A 22,004-nucleotide genomic window follows, 5' to 3' on the forward strand; every position below is an offset into this window, starting at 1 on the left:
TCTGGAGAAGCTTCTAGTCTTGCCAGTTGTGCAATGACCAATCTCCCTCTTGGGTAACTTATTAGAGCTGGACCTTTCCCCTAGTTCCAGGCTGATGGAGGAAAAGGGGATGTGAACTGCTTGCTTTTTGTTTCCTCTAGAATGTCACTACAGCTTAATGTTTCACTTTTATTTACTTAATTTCTTCTAAAAGTCGGACCTTGCCAACTGAGGTCTAGCGATCTGGATTTCAAAGATGCTCAGCCTGTGCTTTCAACCACCCTGGGCCACGAATCAGCTGTCTTTGACTTTCCCCTGTCTCGTTTAATTTCTTCTCTGTTGCCTGTTCGACAGCTCCTCGGTTTCCCTTGTGGCTCTGAGACAGCAATGACCCACAAGTGGGAATAAGGGAACTTTCCCCTTCTAAGCCCATGCAGCATCTCTCTTTTCAATCCTCCTTACCATTTCCACTCCCCGATCCATCCTTTCTCCTGCCTCTACTCCATTCTTTATGCTTTCTCTAGATGCGTCTGCCACTGGGGCATAGAGTCCTGGAGGAGAGAGAAGGCACCCTGTCACTAAGCCTCTGGGGTAGAGATTGCACTTCATGAAGCTCTCACCATCCTCACCCATGTTGGCAGACAACCAGGCCTGCAAAGTGTTTCACCAACAAGCATTCAAAAGAGAAAGAAAAAAACATTTGTTTGTTTAATATCAAGAGGAGTTTATGTCCAATCCCAGAGGGTCTGAGCAAGTAGGGACTGAGCTTAAATCAGAGGGCCTGGGCTTCCATATGCCCGCCAAATCATAATAATAACAATAATAACATATTAGTACTAATGCTTGTGCTACATTTGGAGCTTGAAATGATCAGCGACATTTCCCTGATGAGGTTAAACAGCCTGCCTCGGGGACCGCACATTTGCATAATAAAGATCAGAAGTCACTGCCTTCTACATCTCTCCCAGCACTGGCCGCCTGGTGTCCTTGATTCAGGGACACCACATCCTAATGTACTTCCATATGCGGCCCTGTGCAGTGATTCTAATCTTTGGCTTGCATGTGAAATGTCAGCTTTTTTTTTTCGTCTGGGAGAACAACAAATTATGTTTTTAAATGAGAAGGTGCCGCCTGTAATGGATAATATAATCTGAAAATGCAGAGGCAATATCTGTGACCCATGGTGCTAACCTAGCAAGCTCTAGTCTACTTTTCCTGCCTATCGGTTGATAGGAAAATATCACTTTCGATATAATTAATCATTAGTCAAAATGGATATCCCCATTGGTTCCTGGCCTCTCAGACAATACTGCATAGCTTGACAATAAATCAGGGAAATACAATCTTTAATATCCAATGGAATGTACTTCCAGGCACCCTCTTTCCTATCTAAAGCAACAAAACACTTTGCAGAAGCCATCTATCATCAGGTGAGGGGGGAAGATGCTCCCAAGATGCCATTTGAAGGAAGGAAAATGCAGAGCCCACAGCAAGGAAGGCAGTGAGTTCAAAATGGTGGCTGTAAACCAATGAGAAACATCTTCTTGCTGTGGTGGGCTCCTACCTGGGATAATGACTGCCCCTCCCTCCCTTGCTGTCTCTCCTCCCTTTGGTCCACTGCTGGGGCCCTGTCACAGGCTGGCAGGTCATGCCCAGGCCTCACTCACTATGACTGACCAGTCCCTAGTGTCCTATCATCCTCCTCATTCCCAGGGCGGCTGTAAAGTAATCATTCCAGGCCATTTTTCTGCTTGATTCTTGGCTCTCTCTGGATCTGTTGAAATATTTACAGTACCTAACATGATCCAAGAGAATAAATGAGCTGCCAAGTATGGTGGAAGGGAAAGCAGATTTGGAAGTCAGGGTGGGTCGGAGGAATCTGAGGACTCCTGTAGACTTACTCGTTGATGGACTGACCTCTCCGTGGCCTTGTTCTCCTCATCTGCAGAAGGTGTTGTTCATGGTTTTCAATCCCTGTTTGTTGGATCCCTGACTGAGGCAATGGGCAAAAGGGAGGCTGGGAGAAGGAAACAGGAGGGGAAGATATCCCCAAACCTCCCCTAGAGCATTTATCTTTTATTGGTTTACTGACTTGGTTTTTAAAAACCACTGAGTCAGAAGACCTGTAAAGGCACTCCAATTTGTAAACCCTATAGTTCTCCATCTCAGTACTGCCCACTTCATCCCTGGGTGTGGAAATCACGTGGGAAATGCCACTTCAGCTTGGGGCCTATAGTCACATGCCTTATGTTCTAGACCAATGGTTCCCCAACAGGGGTAATTTTGCCCTCCAAGGGACATTTGTCAATGTCTGGAGGTATTTTTGGTTTTACAGCGGGGGAGGAGGGAGCTAATGGCATTGAGTAGAGGCCAGGGATGCTGCTAAACATCCTACAATGCACAGGACAGTCCCCAAATCCAGTCCCAGAGGACGACAGCATGGAGGTTGAGAAACCCTGTGACAGATGATGTGACCTGAAGAAAAGCTGCCCATGGGGAGCTTCGGAGTAGGAAAGACTCCGCTCAGCCTTCCTTCTGCCCCAGCGCAGATCAAGAGGGAAGTCTATTCTTGGTTCTTCCCTGCCGAGAACTCCCGGGAGCCTTGGATCTGAGACATAAGAGCATTTCCTGCACTGAGGACAGTCACCCATAGACTCTTTTAAATTCACCTCTAGGAGGGAAACTTACATTGCCTGATTCCCAAGTGCTCTGGAGCTACTCAAGGTGCCATATATTCAACTTTAATCTACACTAAGAGCTGGTGATAGTAACACGGGTATTGAACTTTTCACTTACAAATGTAACACATATCTACTGATGACTTACTACGTCCTAGGAATAGTAGACTCCAAGTTATGTACTAGGAATATAGCAGTGAACAAAACAAAGTCCTTGTCTTTATGAAGGATCTGTGTCTGGGGAAGGCAGAAAATAAATACAGATAAACGTATGGCTCAAGTGGTTATAAGTGCTATCAATATTATTAAACAGTGTAGAAGCCTAGGTTGATTAGAGGTTGCAATGGTCAGGAGAACGCTCTCTGCTGAGGCAGCACTGGAAGAAAGTTCCGAAGGCTGGGTGCCTGGGGGAACAGGGTTCCAGACAACAGGAGAGCAAGGGAGCTGCACAGAGCTTCCTGGCGGGCTCAGAGCAGCACAGTGAACATGCAGGAAGAGGGCAATGTCAGAGGGCCAGCTCTCGCAGGACATAGTCAGCCCAATCAGATGTCCATATTTTATTCTGAGAGAGATGGAAAACCATTAGGGAATTCAGAGACAGCGACATAAACTGATTTACGTTTTGAAAGCAAAAAATCTCCGGAAAAATCTGACAGGCTATAGTTGTCCTTGTGGCCTCAATCGTCATGGGTAGAACAGGAGTCTCAAAACGCTCCCATTTTCTTTTTGCATTTAAAGAGCAAAACAAACAAACAAACAAAACGCTAGTCTTCCTTTTGTCACAAATGCCATCCTGATATGATAAACCGGGAGCCAGAGATGACCACCCCCGGTTTTGCACCACGCCAGGGCAGATGGAGCAGAGCGCTCAGAATACTGTAAGTCTGCAGAAGTTCTCAAGTTTAATAAAACAAATTAATGCAAATTAACTTCACTTGAATAAAAGAAGTTTCTTGCCACTTTTAGAAGAGGGACAGGCTGGAGTGAAATGAAATTAGAACACACAGTCTGTGTCCCAGAAAGGCTAGGATCACTGATTAATATCGGAAGTCTGAGACAGGCAGAGGACATAGCCATCACCTGAAATTTATTCATAAATTGTCAGCCCTTCCCAGATAACTTGCAAATAAAGTGTGACACATGTCTAAATATTTACTGGCTTGCTGACTTTTTTTTTTTGCTAATTAGAATTTTTTTTTTTTTTTTAAGGAAAACAAACAGCGTTAACAGCAAATTAATGCAGAGAGCCTCAACAGTGGGACAGCAAGACAACCTACAGTCAAATATTAAGTTGTACTTTACCAAAATTGTATCTATGGGAAAAAATTAATTGGAAATATCAGAAATGGTCTCTGAATGTAAAATGATTAAGGCTACCCCACCCATGGTGTATAGTTATTAAATTAGCACAATAGATACAAAAGCATTTGTTTAAAATATAAAGAGTTTTCAGCAATTATTTATCCATCATTTTCCCTCAAATGTGTGTTTAGCCCCATACCGTCTTTCCTCTAAGAAGAGGTTGGATGAGCAATTTTGTAGCTATTTCAACAAAATGAAAAAGCTATTTTAAGATGTTGTATTTGAGTCCTTTCTCCTTTTTTTTTTTTTTTTTTTTTTAAACTTTTAATGGCTTTGCGCTTTAGTAAGAGCCTTCAGGTTAAGCTAACACTTCCTACTCATTCCCCTCTGGGGCTTCTGTGAAGCTTACAGGACCTTCACGATCACTTATGTAGTTTGAGTATAGGCCTATGGACTCCAGCTGCCCTGGCCAAAAAAGAGTCTAGTCAGAATGTTGCAGCAAAAAAATATCTGATACATGGTAGGAATTGTAGCCAATGACTGCCATGACAACTCATGTGGACTTCAAGTGGCTGAGCCAGGGAAGTGAGGTGGGAAGGTTGCTTCAAGAGAAGTTGTCAGCCGGGCGCAGTGGCTCATGCCTATAATCCCAGCACTTTGGGAGGCTGAGGTGGATGGATAACAAGGTCAAGAGATAAAGACCATCTTGGTCAACATGGTGAAACCCTGTCTATACTAAAAATACAAAAATTAGCTGGATGCGGTGGTGTGTGCCTGTAGTCCCAGCTACTTAGGAGGCTGAGGCAAGAGAATCGCGTGAACACAGGAGGCAGAGATTGCAGTGAGCTGAGGTCGCACCACTGCACTCCAGCCTGGTGACAGAGCAAGACTCTATCTCAAAAAAAAAAAGGAGAATTTGTCATGGAAACAAAGTGACTTTTTTTTCCTGATCACAGAATTCCTCTAAATGGACTACACGTAAAGACAGTGTTGCAGCTTCAGGATAACACTAATGACAATGGCATGTCAGTTTGGTTACAGATAGCTAAATATTGTGTATGCATTCAATCTTTACATCAACCAAAAGAGCTGAATGATTTTGTGATGTTCTTTTCTCTGATGAGGAAGAGGAGGCTCAGAGATCTGGCTAATCCTTCTGCATCACTTTACTGTTTTGTGTAAGCTGGAAGTCCAACCGGAGAAGAGAAAATACCTGATCCTGAAATCTGGAGACTCCTCTCACCTCCCTCTTCTCCCAGGGATGAATGGCATCTCTTCAAGTCTCACGCAATCCCCCCATGGCAGGTCAGCAGTCTAAGCAGAAGGGAAAGTGAATTAAAGATGGCTGCAAATCCTCTGTCACTTCTCCCATCAAAAAGTGAAATCTATTGCCCTTCCTTGTGAATAATGAGAGTTGGTGTGACTCACTATGACCACTTCCAAGGTTAGGTCTTAAGAGACATGCAGTCTTTGGTTTTGTGTGCTTGGCACACTTCCTCTTGGAACTCAGCCACCATATGGCATAAGAAGACACAAAGAACAGAACCATATTGCTTCCCACATTCTTCAGCAGCCCCATTTGGGCCCTTAGCTGGCAGCCAACATCAACTGCAAGCCATGTGAGGGAGTCAACTAGGCTGTCCCATCCCATTCAATAACATCAAAAGCAGAACTGACCAACTGAGCCCAGGCAACCCCAGAATCGCGAAAGATGATAAATGGTGGTGGTGGTGGTGGTGATTTTATTTTCAACTACTAAGCTTGGAGGTAATCTGTTCACATCAACAGAGGGAAAGCAAAACAGTCTGTTTACATAGGAAAAATTCTCTCTTAGACAGAAAAGATCTAAAAAATGTTGCATACATGATGCATCTGGCTCTGATGTGATGTGGCCAGATGAGAGCTCTCTGCTAATGGGGTCCCTTGTTTGCTTCTCGGGGAGGACATCTTTTAGAGGGCATCCCTAGGCATGCAGAAGGGATATCTGTGGCCTTATTAGAGTACAGTACATTTCTTTCTTTCCACAGCATTCCTAGAACACTTTCATTTGTGAATGCACAAACTACCTAGGTCTCCATGCGTCTAATGACTGAAGCCAGGGAACAGAGCTATCTAGCCCAGAATCCAGGAGGAGACAGTCTTGGAATTGATGACCAATGAGCTAAAGGGAGGTATGGAAAAAGCAGGAGCTGTCTCTTTCCTGAACACCCAATTTTTAAAAATTGTTAAATTGAGATGTAAGGAAAGCCTCATTGTCCTTGGAAAGTTACTGCACTTATTCCTCATTAAATTTTTGTGAGGGTTAAAAGTGAAGATATATGCAAACTTCTTAGCACAGTTCCTGTATGAATTAGGTGTTCAATAAACAAATATCCTTTCCGAATTTGTAGTGATTTTTGTTTCTGCATTAAAATGAATGGTGACTCTATAATAGGTTTCACTCTGAAAAGGCAGCTAATTCCAATGTGCTGTATTAGGTGAGCATATTTAAGAGTTACATTCAGATCTGTTGTTTTGACCTCAGATAGTATCTGTGGAGCCACTGTTAAATCAAAGCAATCTTCATAAGGTTATGAGATCAGATAGATGACCTTCGTCCATGAAGCTTTCTGCCTGATACTCCCTGAAAAGACAAGTAAAGACTGTTCTTCAAACTGTGCTGGTATAATAACGTTTTTCAGCCTGACCTCTGGCAAAAGGCAATATGTCTGCTAGCTGCTGGAATACACGAATCTTTCCATCAAGTGTAAATGGATGGGAGGTCTCAGATCCATTTACACCTGACGAAGAGGCTTGCTTACCCCACTCTGGTGTTTATGGCCTTGTGTTGCATGTATATGTTTTCCTAAAGATGTGTTCAATCAAGCTCTCAAAAATTTTCCTGACTTTGGATCAATTTCCATAGTGATTTGCCAGGCTGCTGAGTTGCCCAGAAGACCAAACACCCTTGCATTCACCTAGCCATCCCTATCAAAACTCTAGCAAGTTGTTGAATTCTAGTTTTGAAAAGAAAACTTATTTGGGGGTGGTTTAGGAAGGCAAAGTGAGAGCTGCAGTTCTTTTTCTTGCAGGAGACACAACCCATTACTTTTTTTCCCAAAGAGTTAGAAGAGATGAGGCTGAGACACTAAGGAGGGACAGCATTTCTATTTCTATGGCTTCTTTAAGGCAACAGAGGAAGCTTAGCAGCCACAGGGGTCTAATTAATGAGCAGGTTATACAATATTCATTGTGTTGAGTTTAAGTCTTCAAACAGAACGTCTAATTGCAAAAAAAAAAAAAAAAAAGGGAAGCTCAATTACAGATGTTAAGACAACGAAGCTCAGAAATAACTCCCTCTGTTGATGAAACTGTCCTCTCCCGGCTTCCTCCATGAACTGCACATTGACAGAGGCACAATGAGTCCCTGTCTTCATCAGGTATTCTCATTAGGTCTGCTCTGTCTGGGACACTCTCCAGGGCCCAAGGAGGGCCACTGAGAGGTCTGGGGTGCTGGTCTTCTCAGAGGACTGTTTTCTTGCTACCCACAGAAGGAGTGATCCAGTTGTACTCTGCTTGAACCAAAACAAAACTATCCTCCCCAATCTTCCTGATGTGCACAGTCTCACCACTGTCGCCCCTGGCAACAGCATCTGAAGCGGGCTCGCTGAAGGACACTTCTGTCCGCTGGTGGCAATACTGGGTGTGCAGGTAGCGAAGGCCAGCAGCCAGGGCCATGCCCAGGATGGCTGATAGGCAAAGCAGAACTCCCAGCTGGGGAGTTCTGAGCTGGATCCCCAGAGGGGCCTGGGCCTCCTCTTGCCCGACGTCAGGCCGTGAGTTGGTCTGCTGAGGGTATCCCACTCCACCCTCTCCATCTCCCTTCCCTGCTCTGAGCTCCTCGTGCTTTGACTGAGGTAAGAAGCTGGCAGAGGCCCTGGATGCCTCTGACTGGTCACCAGTAGCAGGTAGCCCAGAAGTGCCAGAGGTCTGGAGGACAGGGGTTGGGTTGCTTGCCCCCGCCCCATTCCCTGTGAAAGTTTCAGAGGACCAGAGGCGCCGGGGACGGGTAAGTTGGACGGTGTACCGGGGAGGCTGTGTCACGGTCCTGTTAGAGCCCTTCATCTTGTCCTAGAAAAACAAAGGGAAAAAAGAGTCAAAGGTACTGGTCTTCCTCCTAAGCTGCCACTGAACTTTGTAACTAACTGGGGTTCCTTAAAGACTCCCAGGCGGCAGCTGAAAACCCAATCTCTTTCTTGCTACTAAAGGAGCTCAAAGTAAAATGCCCAACTAGATACAAACGCACTTGTTATTGATGGGGATGGGGTGGCTAATGGAAACCCCATAGAGAAAAAGGAAGCCAGTTACAAGAACAAGCTAAGGATCCTTTAAGAGGCTTCCAAACCAAAATATCAATGAGTGATTGCATCATCTTCTATGGCTGAAAGCTTCTAGTGTATCTTTTTATGATAGGACCCATGCAAGAGGGACCATTTAACCTCACTGTAGGTTCTGATAAATGTAAGTAAGAATATTACACCATGTTTTATTTTGTGTTCCTTCTAAGACTTCAAAGGAATAGTAAATCGGTGGGCATTTATATTTTATATTGCCCATTGATCTAACTTCTGGGACCATACATGGCGCTCTGAGGTCAATGTTATGAAGGAGGGATGGAGGAGGAGAGAAGAGAGTAATTATTAACTATGGCTAAGTGAGAAGACAAATCACGAAAACATCAATTTCTACAATTGCCGATCACTTCAGAGACACTGCATATAATGGAAAGGTATTGATTAGTAGAAAGACACTGTGTGTACATTATACTTTGCCTTCTTCTCTCTGACTTTAGCTACCAGTCTAATAGCTCTGATTTCCCAGCCTGAAACTGGCCAGTCCAGGATCAAAACATCAGTCGCAAGCCCTCTTCACAGTTTAGGTTCTTACCTGTTCACCCCCAACTGAGGACAGGCAAGTTTCCAGCGAATCAAAGCTGGGATCATCCTGAGTTCTAAAGGGAAGAATGGAAGGGCTGAAAACAGGTCATTAAGTTTTGGACCAAAAAGCAATGTTTCCTACCATTGTTGTGTATGCAGATGGCATCAGATCCACTTGAAAAACTTCTGAGTTTGGAGTTGGGAACCACAGAGAAGAGGAAGGGGAGAGATGAGTGAGAATGGCGGCAAAGAACTCACCAAATGCTATCGCTTATTATTTTGTATAAAATATACATTTCCATATTGTTATTATAAATATATTTAAAATATAAAAAGTCACTTTTAAAGTTTTGTTTTATTTATAACAGCATCTCAGAGATCTCACCCCATCCAAGAGAATAATTTCCCTGGGTAATTATCATACCCAGTCCTTCAGACCAGTGGCCCTGCTACATCCTGGGTTTTACACACACTTAAGAATAAATATGGCTGAGATCTTCTTTGTCAGACTCCAAATGATGCACTCCAGTGTTCAGCCTAGTCCCATCACCTGTCCTGAATGGCCCACCCATCACCCTTACCTGTGATGGATGCTAAGTCTGGAAGCAAAGCTCTCTGAGGAGACTCTCTTGAGGGCCATGAGCCTCTCCAGCCTGTGGACCTCCAGGGACGGCTCTAGAGTCGGACTGCTGTCCATGCTGGGTTGCTGGTCGATGCTGCCTTCAGTGGCTGTGTGTGAAGATGGTTGGGACAGAGTCTCTGCATCCCCAGGAAACTTTGTCACCCAAATACTGGCAGGAACAGGATCTAGGTTGTCCTCCTCTGCAGCTCCAGGAAGGGTAACAGCAAAGACATGTGTGTGCTTCTGTGGAAGAGTGATTGGGGCCCTGGGAGCTAAGCAGAGGTCCAAAGACAGTGCAGAGAGAGTGAGAGCATTTTCCCCGTATCGATTGGTACAAACAGCTATGATCGGGGGTAAACAGCAGTGACTCTAATGTTCCTCAAGGAGAGACCATTAAGTGTAAGGCACTTAAAAGTGTCAGCATACTGATGACCTGCCTGATCACACAAGCCCCTGACCACGCAAGGGCTTGTATCTTTTTAGAGTGAGTCCCTGGCCTGTCTGGGCTTGTACCTTCCTAACAGCCACCATTCAGGGAACGCAGAACGCACTGTGACCACCGTATTTATTTCACCTCTGCCAAAAACTGCTTCTAGCTAGAAAAAAGAGCGGAATCCCACAAATCAGACTTTTCAAAGCCCTAGATCTTTCTTGCTCTATTATTAACAATCAAAGTTTCTTTCCCTGGTGATAATAACTTGAACATCTGCTATGAGCAGAGACGAGATCACTGCCCTCCACTGCCCTCCACCATCTCATTTCCCGTTTGTGACTGGCTAACCTGACAGCCCAGAGCATGAGAAAGAGCTTCACACAGAGCAGCAAGCAAGCAAGTGCAGGTTGTAGAGTCATACTCTTGTCTGGGTTCAGTCCTCCACTAAATTCCTGGCTTTGAGGAAGCCCTCCCAGGGCATTAATTTCTTCATTTGCAAAATGAAGCCAGCATAGAATTGCTGAGGGGTTGACATGAACTCATTGATGGGGAAACGTGAAGCAGGTGCCTGGCACACAGGCACAGGCAACATGCACAGAGGGTTTACCACAATGATGATGAGGATGACATGATGGCATTGACCAAAACAGTGTTGGCAGAAGTTTCTCTGGCAAAGGCTCCAGGTTCTTTCATAGGGGTGAAGGAGGTACCCCTTTGCTCCAATGTTTTTAACACTCAAAAACGTTGAAGTGAAGAACAAAGCAGCCTAGCCCAGACATACAAAACATGGCAAACTGATAGTTTCAAATTCCTTCTTGAACTCTAAGAGCATTTGGATATTTCCTGCAGACCCACTGCGTGCTGGGCATTGTTAGAGTTGTTGGAGATGCAAACACAATGCAGACTTGTAATTGGTATCCCTGAACTCAAAACTGGGAAGAGACACCCTTACATGTCAAACTACCTAAATTAATACAAGAGGCCGGACGCTCACACCTGTAATCCCAGCACTTTGGCAGGCCATGGCAAGTAGATCACCTAAGGTCAGGAGTTAAAGATCAGCCTGGTCAACATGGGGAAACTGTGTCTCTCTACTAAAACTACCAAAGTTAGCAGGATGCAGTGGCGCATGCCTATAATTCCAAGCTACTTGGGAGGCTGAGGCAGGAGAATCGTTTGAACCCAGGAGGTGGAAGTTGCAGTGAGCTGAGACCGCACCACTGCACTCCAGCCTGGGTAACAGAGAGAGACTCTGTCTCAAAATTAATTAATGAATTAATTAATCAATTAATACCAGAGCTAAGGAAGCAATTATACTTGCCACTATGGTCTTAATGTGTCCCCCTCAAAATTCACATGTTGAAATCAAACTCCCAATGCAATAGTGTAAAGAGGTGGGGTTTTTAGCAGGTGCTTAAGTCATGAGGGTGGAGTCCTCATGAATGGGATTAGTAGCCTTATAAAAGGGGACTGAGGGAGCTTGTTCACCCCTTCCACCATGTGAAGACACAGCAAGAACGTGCCATTGTTGAGGCACAGATCATCCCTCCCTCACCAGACACTTAATCTGTTGGTGCCTTCATCTTCGACTTCCCAACCTCCAGAATGTAGGCAATACGTTTCTATTGTTTATAAATTATTCAGTCTAGGATGTTTTGTTATAGCAGCTGGAATAGACTAAGACACCTGCCTATCAAGAAATATCAGGAAAAGTTTCACAAAGGAGATATTTGAACTGTACCTTGAAAGATGCAGAGAACTGTCATGTGGAACAGTCCAGTTTGAGGAAGTATCAGAAGGGAAGGGACTGAAATATAAAAGTAGACCATACCTAATGGGGTGGAGGAGGACCCAAAGTGTCTTGGTCTATTGGGAGATAAGTTTCCGATATACAATATACTACTTTCCCAATTTTGAAAATTTATAATTTATACTTGCCTACTGAATCCTTTGTACAGTTAAGAAATCTATTTCACTTTATTATTTGAAATAAGGTGGCGGCCGGGCGCGGTGGCTCAAGCCTGTAATCCCAGCACTTTGGGAGGCCGAGACGGGCGGATCACGAGGTCAGGAGATTGAGACCATCCTGGCTAACACGGTGAAACCCCGTCTCTACTAAAAATACAAAAAAAACTAGCCAGGCGAGGTGGCGGGCGCCTGTAGTCCCAGCTACTCGGGAGGCTGAGGCAGGAGAATGGCGTAAACCCAGGAGGCGGAGCTTGCAGTGAGCTGAGATCCGGCCACTGCACTCCAGTCCGGGTGACAGAGCGAGACTCCGCCTCAAAAAAAAAATAAGGTGAATAGATTTCTTAACTGTACAAAGATAAACTTCCCAGGATACATACACACACACACACGCACACACACATACATACACACATGCACACACATGCATACATACACGTTTCTTTTTCCTTTGGGAATCACTAGGGTTTGGGTACTGGAATGAATGGGGAAGACAGGCTGGGGCCAGAAAGAGAGGAATGTGGGCAATGTAATGAGGAGGTTACCCTGTAAACTGCTTGGGCTGGAAGCTGTGGCCCCTAGCAGGCAAGGTTTCCAGCAGAGTCAGGCATAGAAAGGCCCAAGGCTCCACATGACACTTCTTCCTGAAACTTCAGTTTTATTCATATTCATGTTCAAACAAACGTGGTTATACTTGGGATTAAAACATGACATTTGCATCATTCATAAAATAAAACATGAGATTTCAAACATATGTCAGGGGTGCAGGGTCCTCTCCAGGCCACACTCTCAGGCTCTGAGATCTTTACTCTGCTTTTAGGAGTGTCTTGGTGGGAAGGTTGGAGGAGTTGTGCTGGGTAATGGGAGAAGACAAAGGTTTGGGGGCAAAGACAGAGTATGGAGGGTGGTCCTCACTGTTTCTGTACCTGGGTCTGCTCGACTGAGAAGAGGCAGGGATTCTGACTGGATTCTGGCCTTAACATATTAGCAAAGAATAAAGGAAGAGGAGAACGAATGGATTAAGGGTAGAGTCTGGCGTGCATGTGCCTGGATGCTTTTACGAGTGCTTGTGTTCATAGAACTTAACTAGAAATAAGCAATAAAAAGGAGTTCCATACCACCAGGGATTTTCAGGTAGGTCAAACATCCTCTAGTTGGCTAGAGGTTTTCCTTTGTTTCGTTTTTTTCTTTTCTTTTTTCAGGAGTTCATGGACTAATGGAATATAAAGCCATGTAATGAGCAAGGAAAAATCCCTTCCCATTGAAACAGTGATTCCCGATTCTGTTCTCCAACCCAGGTTGCAAAGAGCCATCTACCTACCGTGAAAAGTAACAATGAAAACTGGATGCGTTTTTATGAGAAAAGACGAAGAAAAGCTCATTTCTTTTTTGTGCTCCCTGTGTAGCTTCAGGGGACTAAGGAAAACAGCGGAAATATTGTGAGGACTAGTAAATGTCGGGGAAGAGGTGTATGCTGTTTTTTGGTATTGCAGCACAGCTCTCACTGTCCACCCCGGGGCCTGACTTAATGTGTTAGGTTGAGCTAGACAAAGTGTGTTTGCTGCAACAAACAAAGCAACTGCAAGCGTTCCCTCCCTCTCACTGCTGCGTTATCACATCCCCAGGAACTGCTGCAGCTGGCCACAGCAGGTGTTTATTACTTGTTTTGCAGGGACAGGAAACTGGCAGTAGTAACTTTTAAGTGAAAATAGATAACTGTAAAAATAATGATGACAACCAGCCCGGCAAATACAATGACAAGCTGTACCTGGGGCAGCTCCTTCAACATCGCCCAACCTCTGGTGAAGGGTTGGCATCAGTAATCTGGGCTCCATGCGGTCGTCAGAATGGGCGCTGCTATGTGTCTGTTGAGACACAACAGATGATTCAATCCTTGCCCAGTAAACGAAATATGACTGGACTACTGATAAACTGCGGAAAGAGAAAGAGCAGAGTGGTTCACGGATTTAGTTTCCTTTAAATAATAACTCAGGCCAGCCTCATAGAAAAGAGAGAACACACTAACAGATAAACATGAACAAAACTAAATAAATAGAAGAATGAGAGAGAGATTATGTTATTACTTGAAGAATGAAGAGTGACTTCATTCTTTTTAAAAACAAAAACCCCACAGTTGCAAATAATTAGAATAGGAGAGGATTTGAACAAATCAATGGTCCTCTTGAATAAATACAGTCACTAAAAATCTCATTTTAACTAAAAAGTTTCTCTTTAAACTGTTTAGACTCCAGTAAAAGGTTTTATTGTCAATGTTATTATTAGCCATTCCTGATATACCGTTACTACATCATGATTTGAAGATCTCATAATTCTGTTGTATAATTGTACATGTCTATTGTCATTGTAGATTCTATTGGAAATTAGAGACAAATCCTTAATATTCTAAATAATTTTTTGAAAAATAATTCTTCAGTAAAAATCAGTTTCACAAACATTATGCCATTTGTTCTTCCAAATATTTCAGTAAAGGAGGGATTATTGGCAAGCATCATTTTTCCCACTTTATAAGTATTCAGGAGGCAGTCATAACAAGGCGATTAATTTGGCTGAGGTCACCCAGAGGCTCGAGACTCAGTGAGAGTCATAGTTCAGGCCCCCAACATGCGGTTTCCAGACTTGGAAGACGTTATCGTGCGTGAGAGTTCCCAGAGGTGGGAGATCACAGGGCGACTTAGGACAGGCATCTCATCAAGTGACTTAGCTCGTTTTTTTTCTGTCAAATGGAGATCACAGCTTCTACACTACTTGCTATGCAGCAGGCAGTAGCTATGATGGTGAATCCAAAAATAGGAATGGAGGTGCTTTGAGAAAGAAAGGTGACTGTACAGGTTTAAGGACTTCAAGTGTCAGACACCCTCTGTACTGCGTAAGAACCAAAGCCGAGGGCAGAAGCTGGGCACACCCACGGGTAAGCGGGCCCGGGCCTTCCTCTCACCGTCCTGTCTGCTGCCCTGTGCCACCAGAAAGTGGGGGAGAAGGGACACCACAGGCTGGGGCCACCAACCTCCTCTCCCACTGCTCCGCAGAGCAGAGGGGGGTCCTGGAGGTAAGCACGTGCCCTGGATGACCTCTGCCTGCAGACGCAATCTCCTTCATATTTAGGAGGGTGTGGGGAAAAGAAACAGAAACACACACCCTTTCCTGAAAGAAAAAAATTATCTTTCTTGGTAAATGTAAGTGTCTGAAAAGAATGACAAAACAAGTACCTCATTTTGAGTAGTAATGACGCTTTTAAAGTGCTTACTGCTGCCAGGAACTGTTCTGAGCAAACAGAGGCTCTCTCATCCATACACAACCCTCTGAGGGAGGTGCTGTGGTTATGCCCATTTATAGACAACAAGCCAAGGCACAGAGCCTCAAGAGGCTTTTCCTGGGCCCAGGGACGTGTCCATTTGTCCATCTGCCTGTCTCTTTCTTGGCTCTCTCCTGCCTTCCCACCGCCAGCCCTTCTGTCCTCTGGTCAGAAATTCCTGGAGAGGTTGGCCAAGATTTACCTGTGCCTGGGGAGGCAGGGAGATAATATGGATAGTGCTGAAGGGATGAGTTTGGGGGCAACATTTTTTTTAGCTCCCCTCTGCATAGGCTCTCCAGTTGAGGCAGCATCCGTGACCCTGTCTTTGCTATAAGGTGGCCACATAAGGAGGGGGAAAGGGAATGTGAAGGCAGGGCAAAGAGAAGCTCCCCTCTCTTCAAAGTAAAAGGCTCAGTTTCTAAGAAACAGCACTTCACTCTCTTACAGGAACTTAATGTCCCCCACAGGCTGGGCAGGGGCCTTCCACAGGAACGACAGGTTTCTCTTCAGGGACTTGTCAGAATGGGTGACTGCATCAGCCTCTTGAAAACAAGTCATCAGTTTGGAATGAGGAGGAATGGAAACAAAAGTCCCAGCTATTTGACGATCAGACACTCTTCGAGCCTGAAGGAGAAATCCCATGAAATCACGACTGCTTCTCACCGTCACTGCAACAAAAACACCCATTCAACATGAACATGTGTGACTTAGTTCCATTTGGTGATTTTATGCAGGTTTTTTCAAAACTAAAAGTTTAAGATCAACCCCTAGAAAGTGAACAATTCATTGGGGGCGGGGAAAAGTTGAAGTCCTATTTCACACCAAAATAAATTCCATTTGGATCAAAGGTATGCGAAAATGAAATAAAATATAACTGGAAACATTTTTTTCTTTTTATAAATACTGGATTTAGAAATGCCTCTCTGAGTAAAACCCAGCTGCCATAAAGGAAAAGGTGAGTAAAGTGTGCTATATTTTTTTAAAATACGAGTTTAGGTGAACTTAGGACAGATGATTAAAAAAAATTATTTTCCAAAGAAAAGTATTTGTAAGACATAAAGCAGACAAATAATCAGAGTCATGGTGAATCCATAAAAAGATGACTCCCTCAAAATAATGAAAGGATACAAATAGAAAATAAAACAAGCTTAGTAATAATTTTTTTTTTTTTTTTTTTTGAGACAGAGTCTCGCTCTGTCGCCAGGCTGCAGTGCAGTGGCACGATCCCAGCTCACTACAACCTCTGCCTCCCGGGTTCAAGCGATTCTCCTGCCTCAGCCTCTCAAGTAGCTGGGACTACAGGCACGTGCCACCATGCCCAGATAATTTTTGTATTTTTAGTAGAGACAGGGGTTTTCATCATGTTGGCCAGGATGGTCTCGATCTCTTGACCTCGTGATCTGCCCTCCCCAGCCTCCCAAAGTGCTGGGATTACAGGCGTGAGCCACCACACCTAGCTGCTCAGTAATGTTTTTAAAGCAATTATAAATGAGATACTATTTTACACCTTTCATATTAGCAAATGTTAAAATGTGTGGTTGTAAACAGTCTTGATAAGACTATGGAAAAACTAGGGCATTCATTCACTAGTGCTGGGACTATAAACCATCCAGCTTTTTGTGGTGTAACCTGACAACGTCTTCCACATTTAAAATGCAATTACCCCTCTGATACATGCTACCTTATCAGTTAGCCCTGAAAACATAGTAAAATAAGCCAGACCGAAGATGACAAATATTGCATGATTCTGCTTCTGTGAGGCACCCAGAGCAGTCGGATTGACAGAGACAGAAAGAAGATTTAAAGTTGGCTGGGGCTGGGCACAGGGAAGGATGGCCAGTACAGAATGTCCATCTGGGATGATGGAAAAGTTCTGGAAATGGATAGTGATGATGGCTGTACAACATTATGAATGCACTTGATGCCACTGAGCTGTATACAGCTATAATGGTAAAGTTTATGATATATGTATATAAACACAATAAAAGAAATGCCCTCCAAAAATCATTGCTCTTTGATCTAGAAATTTTGCAGCTAAGAATTTTCCCCACTGACAAACTTGAACAAATAAATATGGCAAACACTGATGTCCAATACTCAACAGCGATTGTCTGCTTATTCCCTGCTAGCAGAGCAGATGGTTCTGCTAACAGAACCCAGATGCTACATTCATGTGGCAAATGGAGACCACCTGTCTTCAGGGAAGTTAGGCTTCTCCTTTTCTCCAGGGGATGAACCGTGATTAGACTGAAACCAGTGTTGGTGATTCAGTTCCCCTTCACCAGACAGAATTCTGGCCAATGAGGCCAAATCTGCTGAGAGAACAGCTAATGTCTAAGGATCAATCTTTTCACGTAAGGCCTTTATTCCAGCTGTCATCCCAGTGTGAGGCCTAAAACCACGGCACTCATCCTGAAACTGTGTGACGTCAAAGGAATGAAAACCCAACTCGCTGATGACAGCAGGAAAATGGAAAAATCTTAGGATCTCAATGATGTATTGAATGGCTTCACCCAATACAGAAACTGTGCCTCCAGACTTAAGAGAGAAAATTAAATGTTTTTACTCGTCAAGTTTCTGTTAATCATTTTTTCTGATACTTGCAGCTAAAACAATCCCGATGCATATGATGAGCAAAGATATATGAATAAAGATGTCCATCAAAACTGTTTATGAAAAAAAATTTAAAAAGTAAATTCCCATAAATAAGAAACTGGTTAAATCAATCATGTGACCTCCAGACAATGGACTGTCATGAAATCATTAAAAGCAAGCTCTGTGGCCGGGCGCCATAGCTCATGCCTGCAATCCCAGCACTTTGGGAGGCCGAGGCAGGCGGATCACAAGGTCAGGAGATCGAGACCACCCTGGCTATCACGTTGAAATCCCATCTCTACTAAAAAATACAAAAAAAAAATTAGCCAGGTGTGGTGGCGGGCACCTGTAGTGCCAGCTACTGGGGAGGCTGAGGCAGGAGAATGGCGTGAACCTGGGAGGCGGAGCTTGCAGTGAGCTGAGATCGCGCCACTGCACTCCAGCCTGGGCGACAGAGCAAGACTCTGTCTCAAAAAAACAAAACAAAACCCAAGCTCTGTATTCAATAAAAGATATCAATCTGATTGTTAGGTAAAAAAAATATAAACATTACACAGACATTTAATTTGTGTCTGCTTAAGATTATATTAATTTGAGATCTCACTCACATATGCTTATATGCATGGAAAACTTCTGAAAAGAGGTGCAAGAAACTTAACAAGAGTTACCTCTGGAGAATCAAATTGAGTGTTCAGAGCAAGAGAAGGAAAAGTACTTTTAATTTTCTACCTTTTGATACTATTCTAACATTTTTAAAGCATGTAATATCTTTAAGCTATTTTAAAAATTTTTTTAAAAATTAGCCACTCATGTTCAAGGGAATGAGTGGCTAAAACCAGGGTCAGACCTTTACAAATTGGCTAAATGCAGCTTGGTGTCTAGGATTGTTTTATTTTCCACACATTTGAATTTTTATTAACAACATTTGAACAAATATTTAGAACTACTGAACACTAGGCACTATGCTAGGTGTTGAGTATATATCTATGAGCAGGATATCATGGCCCTTACCTTCAAGGAGCTCACAGATCCCGGTAAGAAAACAGTATACTTACAACATAAGTGAGTAATAGCTGACTCTCATTGAATCCATGAGGCACTCCCTTAAGTTATTTATTACATATGCTGTCTTGGTTCCAGTTACAATCCAATTATGTTTCCCTCAGGATACCTTCAGAATTTAGGGATCACAACATTTGTAGTTATTTCTGCAGATTTTTCTCCCTGACCTAGCGGTTTTTTGGTTTTGGGTTTTGTTTGTTTTTGAGACAGAGTCTCACTTTGTCACTGTCACCCAGGCTGGAGTGCAGTGGCGCTATCTCAGTTCACTGCAACCTCTGCCTCCCAGGCTCAAGCAATCCTCCCACCTCAGCCTCTAGCATAGTTGGGACCACAGGGTGCAAGCCACCATGCCCGGCTAATTTCTGTTTTTTGTTTTTTTGTAGAGATGGGGTTTTGCCATGTTGCCCAGGCTGGTCTCAAACTCCTGAGCTCAAGTGATCCACCTACCTTGGCCTCCCAAAGTGCTGGGATTACAGGCATGAGCCACCAAGCCTGGCTGACATAGTGTTTTGATTCTTACCATTGTTATTCCCCTAGCCACAGAACACCAGGATACTGACATACCAATCCCTTATGCTGGGAGGAGCTGGATGCATACTAGGGTGGTTGGAGACCCCAAAGAAGTGGCCTTCCTTGGGGAGCCTCTTGCATTTGCCCCAGTGTGCTATATGCACAGACTCGCTTTCTGTGTCATGATGTGACAAAGTTTGGGAAGCTCTGTTACAATAGCCTTAATTCAGTATATTGGGAAGTAAATTGATGTTGAGCTCATGTACTATCCACCCATGTTTTTTCACACTTCTCAACAGAACAAAACGAATGGATAAAACAATATTTATAGAGTAAATTTCATTTTTGTTTGTCACCTTTAGTTCCCGTCAAAAGAATCAGTAAAAATCAAGAGGGGTTTAGGGCAAAAGTTGCTGATGGAGCTCACCTTGGGTGTGCGGTTTTCTGCCTACACTTAGTGGCATCTGAAGCATCTACAGCTTCCTCCCCTGTTGTCCCTCACTGCCACTTCCAAGCTTGGTCCAAGAGGTAAGCTATGGACTCTGAAGAGTGTGTGTGAGTTTGGGGAGTGGGGGTGGGCATGGAAGTAGAAACACCCCTGGGAGGGCAACCCAAAACTGATAAGTGCCCTGCCCCTGCATCCTCCTGAGAGATGATTCAGAGGTGTTTCACATGGCTTCTCAGAGGGTCCCCACCGGAATGCACCTCGGGTGCCCACAGCAGCGACCTGCTCAGTTGCACGCCCTTGATTATCGTCTCCTCCTGCTCAGCTTCTTTTCCCTCTTCCTCACCTGTGTTTCCTGGGATGCTCTCTCACATAAACCACCTGTGCTTACGTTCTTCCCCTGCTTTTATAGGCAGGCACCTAAACTAAAAGAGCAGGAAATGATTTTTTCATCCCTTAATATTTTAATTTAAAAATATCAAATTGTATATATTTAAAATGTACAACATGATGTTTTGATATACTTACACATAGTGAAATGGTTACTAGAGTCAAGCGAATTAAAATATCCATCTTCTCACCAAAGTGTCTGTTGATGGATGAATTTTAGTTTTAAGTAATGAGAAAAAAGTGTATGTCACACACATAGATGATACATGAAGGTTCTTCAGAGTAACTATATTTGTGTCCATAATAAGATACATTTATATCTTATTATAAGGATAAAATAATTTTCTATAATAATGATATTTGTGCCTTCTTATACAGATCACAATCAATGCAGAGTTTAGTTATGTGGCTTTTATGACACAAATATTTTATGCTTATTTTTAAGCTGATAATTGCTTCTTAAGATTAAGCCAGGCTGGGCATGGTGGCTTGTGCCTGCAATCCCAGCAGTTTGGGAGGCTGAATCAGGAGGTTCACTTGAGCCCAGGAGTTCGAGACCAGACTGGGCAACATACCAAGACTCTGTCTCTAAAAAAAAAAAAAAAAACACAAAAAATTAGCATGGCACAGTGGTATGTGCCTGTAGTCCCATTTTCTTGGGAGCCTGAGGTGGGAGGACCACTTGAGCCCAGGAGTTCCAGACCAGCCTGGGCAACATAGTGAGACTCCATCTCTCCAAAAAAAAAAAAAAAAAAAAAAAGGATTAAGTCAAATTTAGTCCAGGAAGCTTCTGACTGGGACAAACACAAACTGGAAGATCCATGGGGGCTCTGGGGCTCCTCAGAGTCTCTCAAAGCCTCTCCGGTACATACCTGGAATCTTGTCACCTGGTGCATACGAAGACCTGCGGGTATGGATGGTGACGTGATGGGTGTCCTGGTGCTGAGGCTGGGCTTGAATGTGCTTGGGCTGCATGTCCTCACAGGCCACCATGCTGGCACCATGGGAAAAGGCAGATGAGCAGGAAACCAGGCAGAGGGTGGTACAAGCCCAGCCCATGAGGGCAGCCCGCATCCTCATCCTGCCCTCTCCTGTATCATGACAAACAGCAGCTTCAGTCCAGATGCTATTGAGGAAAATGACATAAAGTCTTCTTGGGATGTGACTAACCTGAACCCCACATTGCCTCTGTACCTGAGATGCTTTCAGTGCAGCCTCCCAGGATTGCTAATGCTCAAGGCCAAGATCAAAAAGAAATGCCAGGCTAAAGGAAGTGTTTCATTTCCAAACACCTTTTTAAAAACTTCTATTCTTATAATTTTCTTGTAAGACCAGACTGCTTTTATGTTGTTGTTGTTCAAAAGAGAAGCTTTAATTATTAAGTCAAAGAAATAAAACCAGAAAATGTTTGTATCCTAGCGTGAGCTCCTTACAAGCTGACTGGTACCCAAGGGCAGTGTGAGCTCTGATACATTATTGCTGAAGTAGACACCCAATACACCACTATGGTCAGGAGGCATGGCATGGGGTGGCTTGGCTGAGCATCTTATCTCTGTTACAACTGAAAATTACCAAGCTAAGTGCTACGAAACGTCTACCAACTATCAATTATTTAGAGGTGACTGTTACGTTGGCAATGCTTTGATATCTCTTTGTCCTTTCTTTGGCTGTTTTTAGCTATATCCTAGTAAAGAAGATGAGCAGAGAAAGAAATACTCAATTTATTCTATACCTTCTTAAACATATTCATAAAAATTTTGGCTCAGGAATAGAATACAATCATTCAATAAAATA

The 22,004-nt window shown here is 43.7% G+C and overlaps 1 protein-coding gene across 1 annotated transcript; it reads right to left on the reverse strand.

Annotated features, from left to right (window-relative positions):
- Positions 1-7,460: 7,460 nt before the first annotated feature.
- LOC105522728 lies at positions 7,461-21,290 on the reverse strand. The gene is made up of 6 exons (XM_011957319.1): positions 21,083-21,290; positions 15,654-15,876; positions 13,664-13,827; positions 9,457-9,769; positions 8,886-8,949; positions 7,461-8,069 (listed from the first exon to the last, which is right to left on the reverse strand). The coding sequence occupies exons 1-6, from the start codon at positions 21,288-21,290 to the stop codon at positions 7,461-7,463; spliced, it is 1,581 nt and encodes a 526-aa protein (XP_011812709.1).
- Positions 21,291-22,004: the final 714 nt, after the last annotated feature.

Source organism: Colobus angolensis, unplaced genomic scaffold, assembly GCF_000951035.1.
Source record: "Colobus angolensis palliatus isolate OR3802 unplaced genomic scaffold, Cang.pa_1.0 Scaffold111, whole genome shotgun sequence".
NCBI classification, from domain to species: domain Eukaryota; kingdom Metazoa; phylum Chordata; class Mammalia; order Primates; family Cercopithecidae; genus Colobus; species Colobus angolensis.

Bases quoted from the DNA above. Each gene is read 5' to 3' on its own strand.
- LOC105522728 (XM_011957319.1), bottom strand. From the start codon at position 21,290: ATGAGGATGCGGGCTGCCCTCATGGGCTGGGCTTGTACCACCCTCTGC. The intron at 13,828-15,653 runs GTAAGAGAGTGA...CTCTTTCCGCAG, and splicing joins GTGGGGGACATTAAGTTCCT to TTTATCAGTAGTCCAGTCAT. The intron at 8,070-8,885 runs GTAAGAACCTAA...TTGTTTTTCTAG, and splicing joins CCTCAGTTGGGGGTGAACAG to GACAAGATGAAGGGCTCTAA.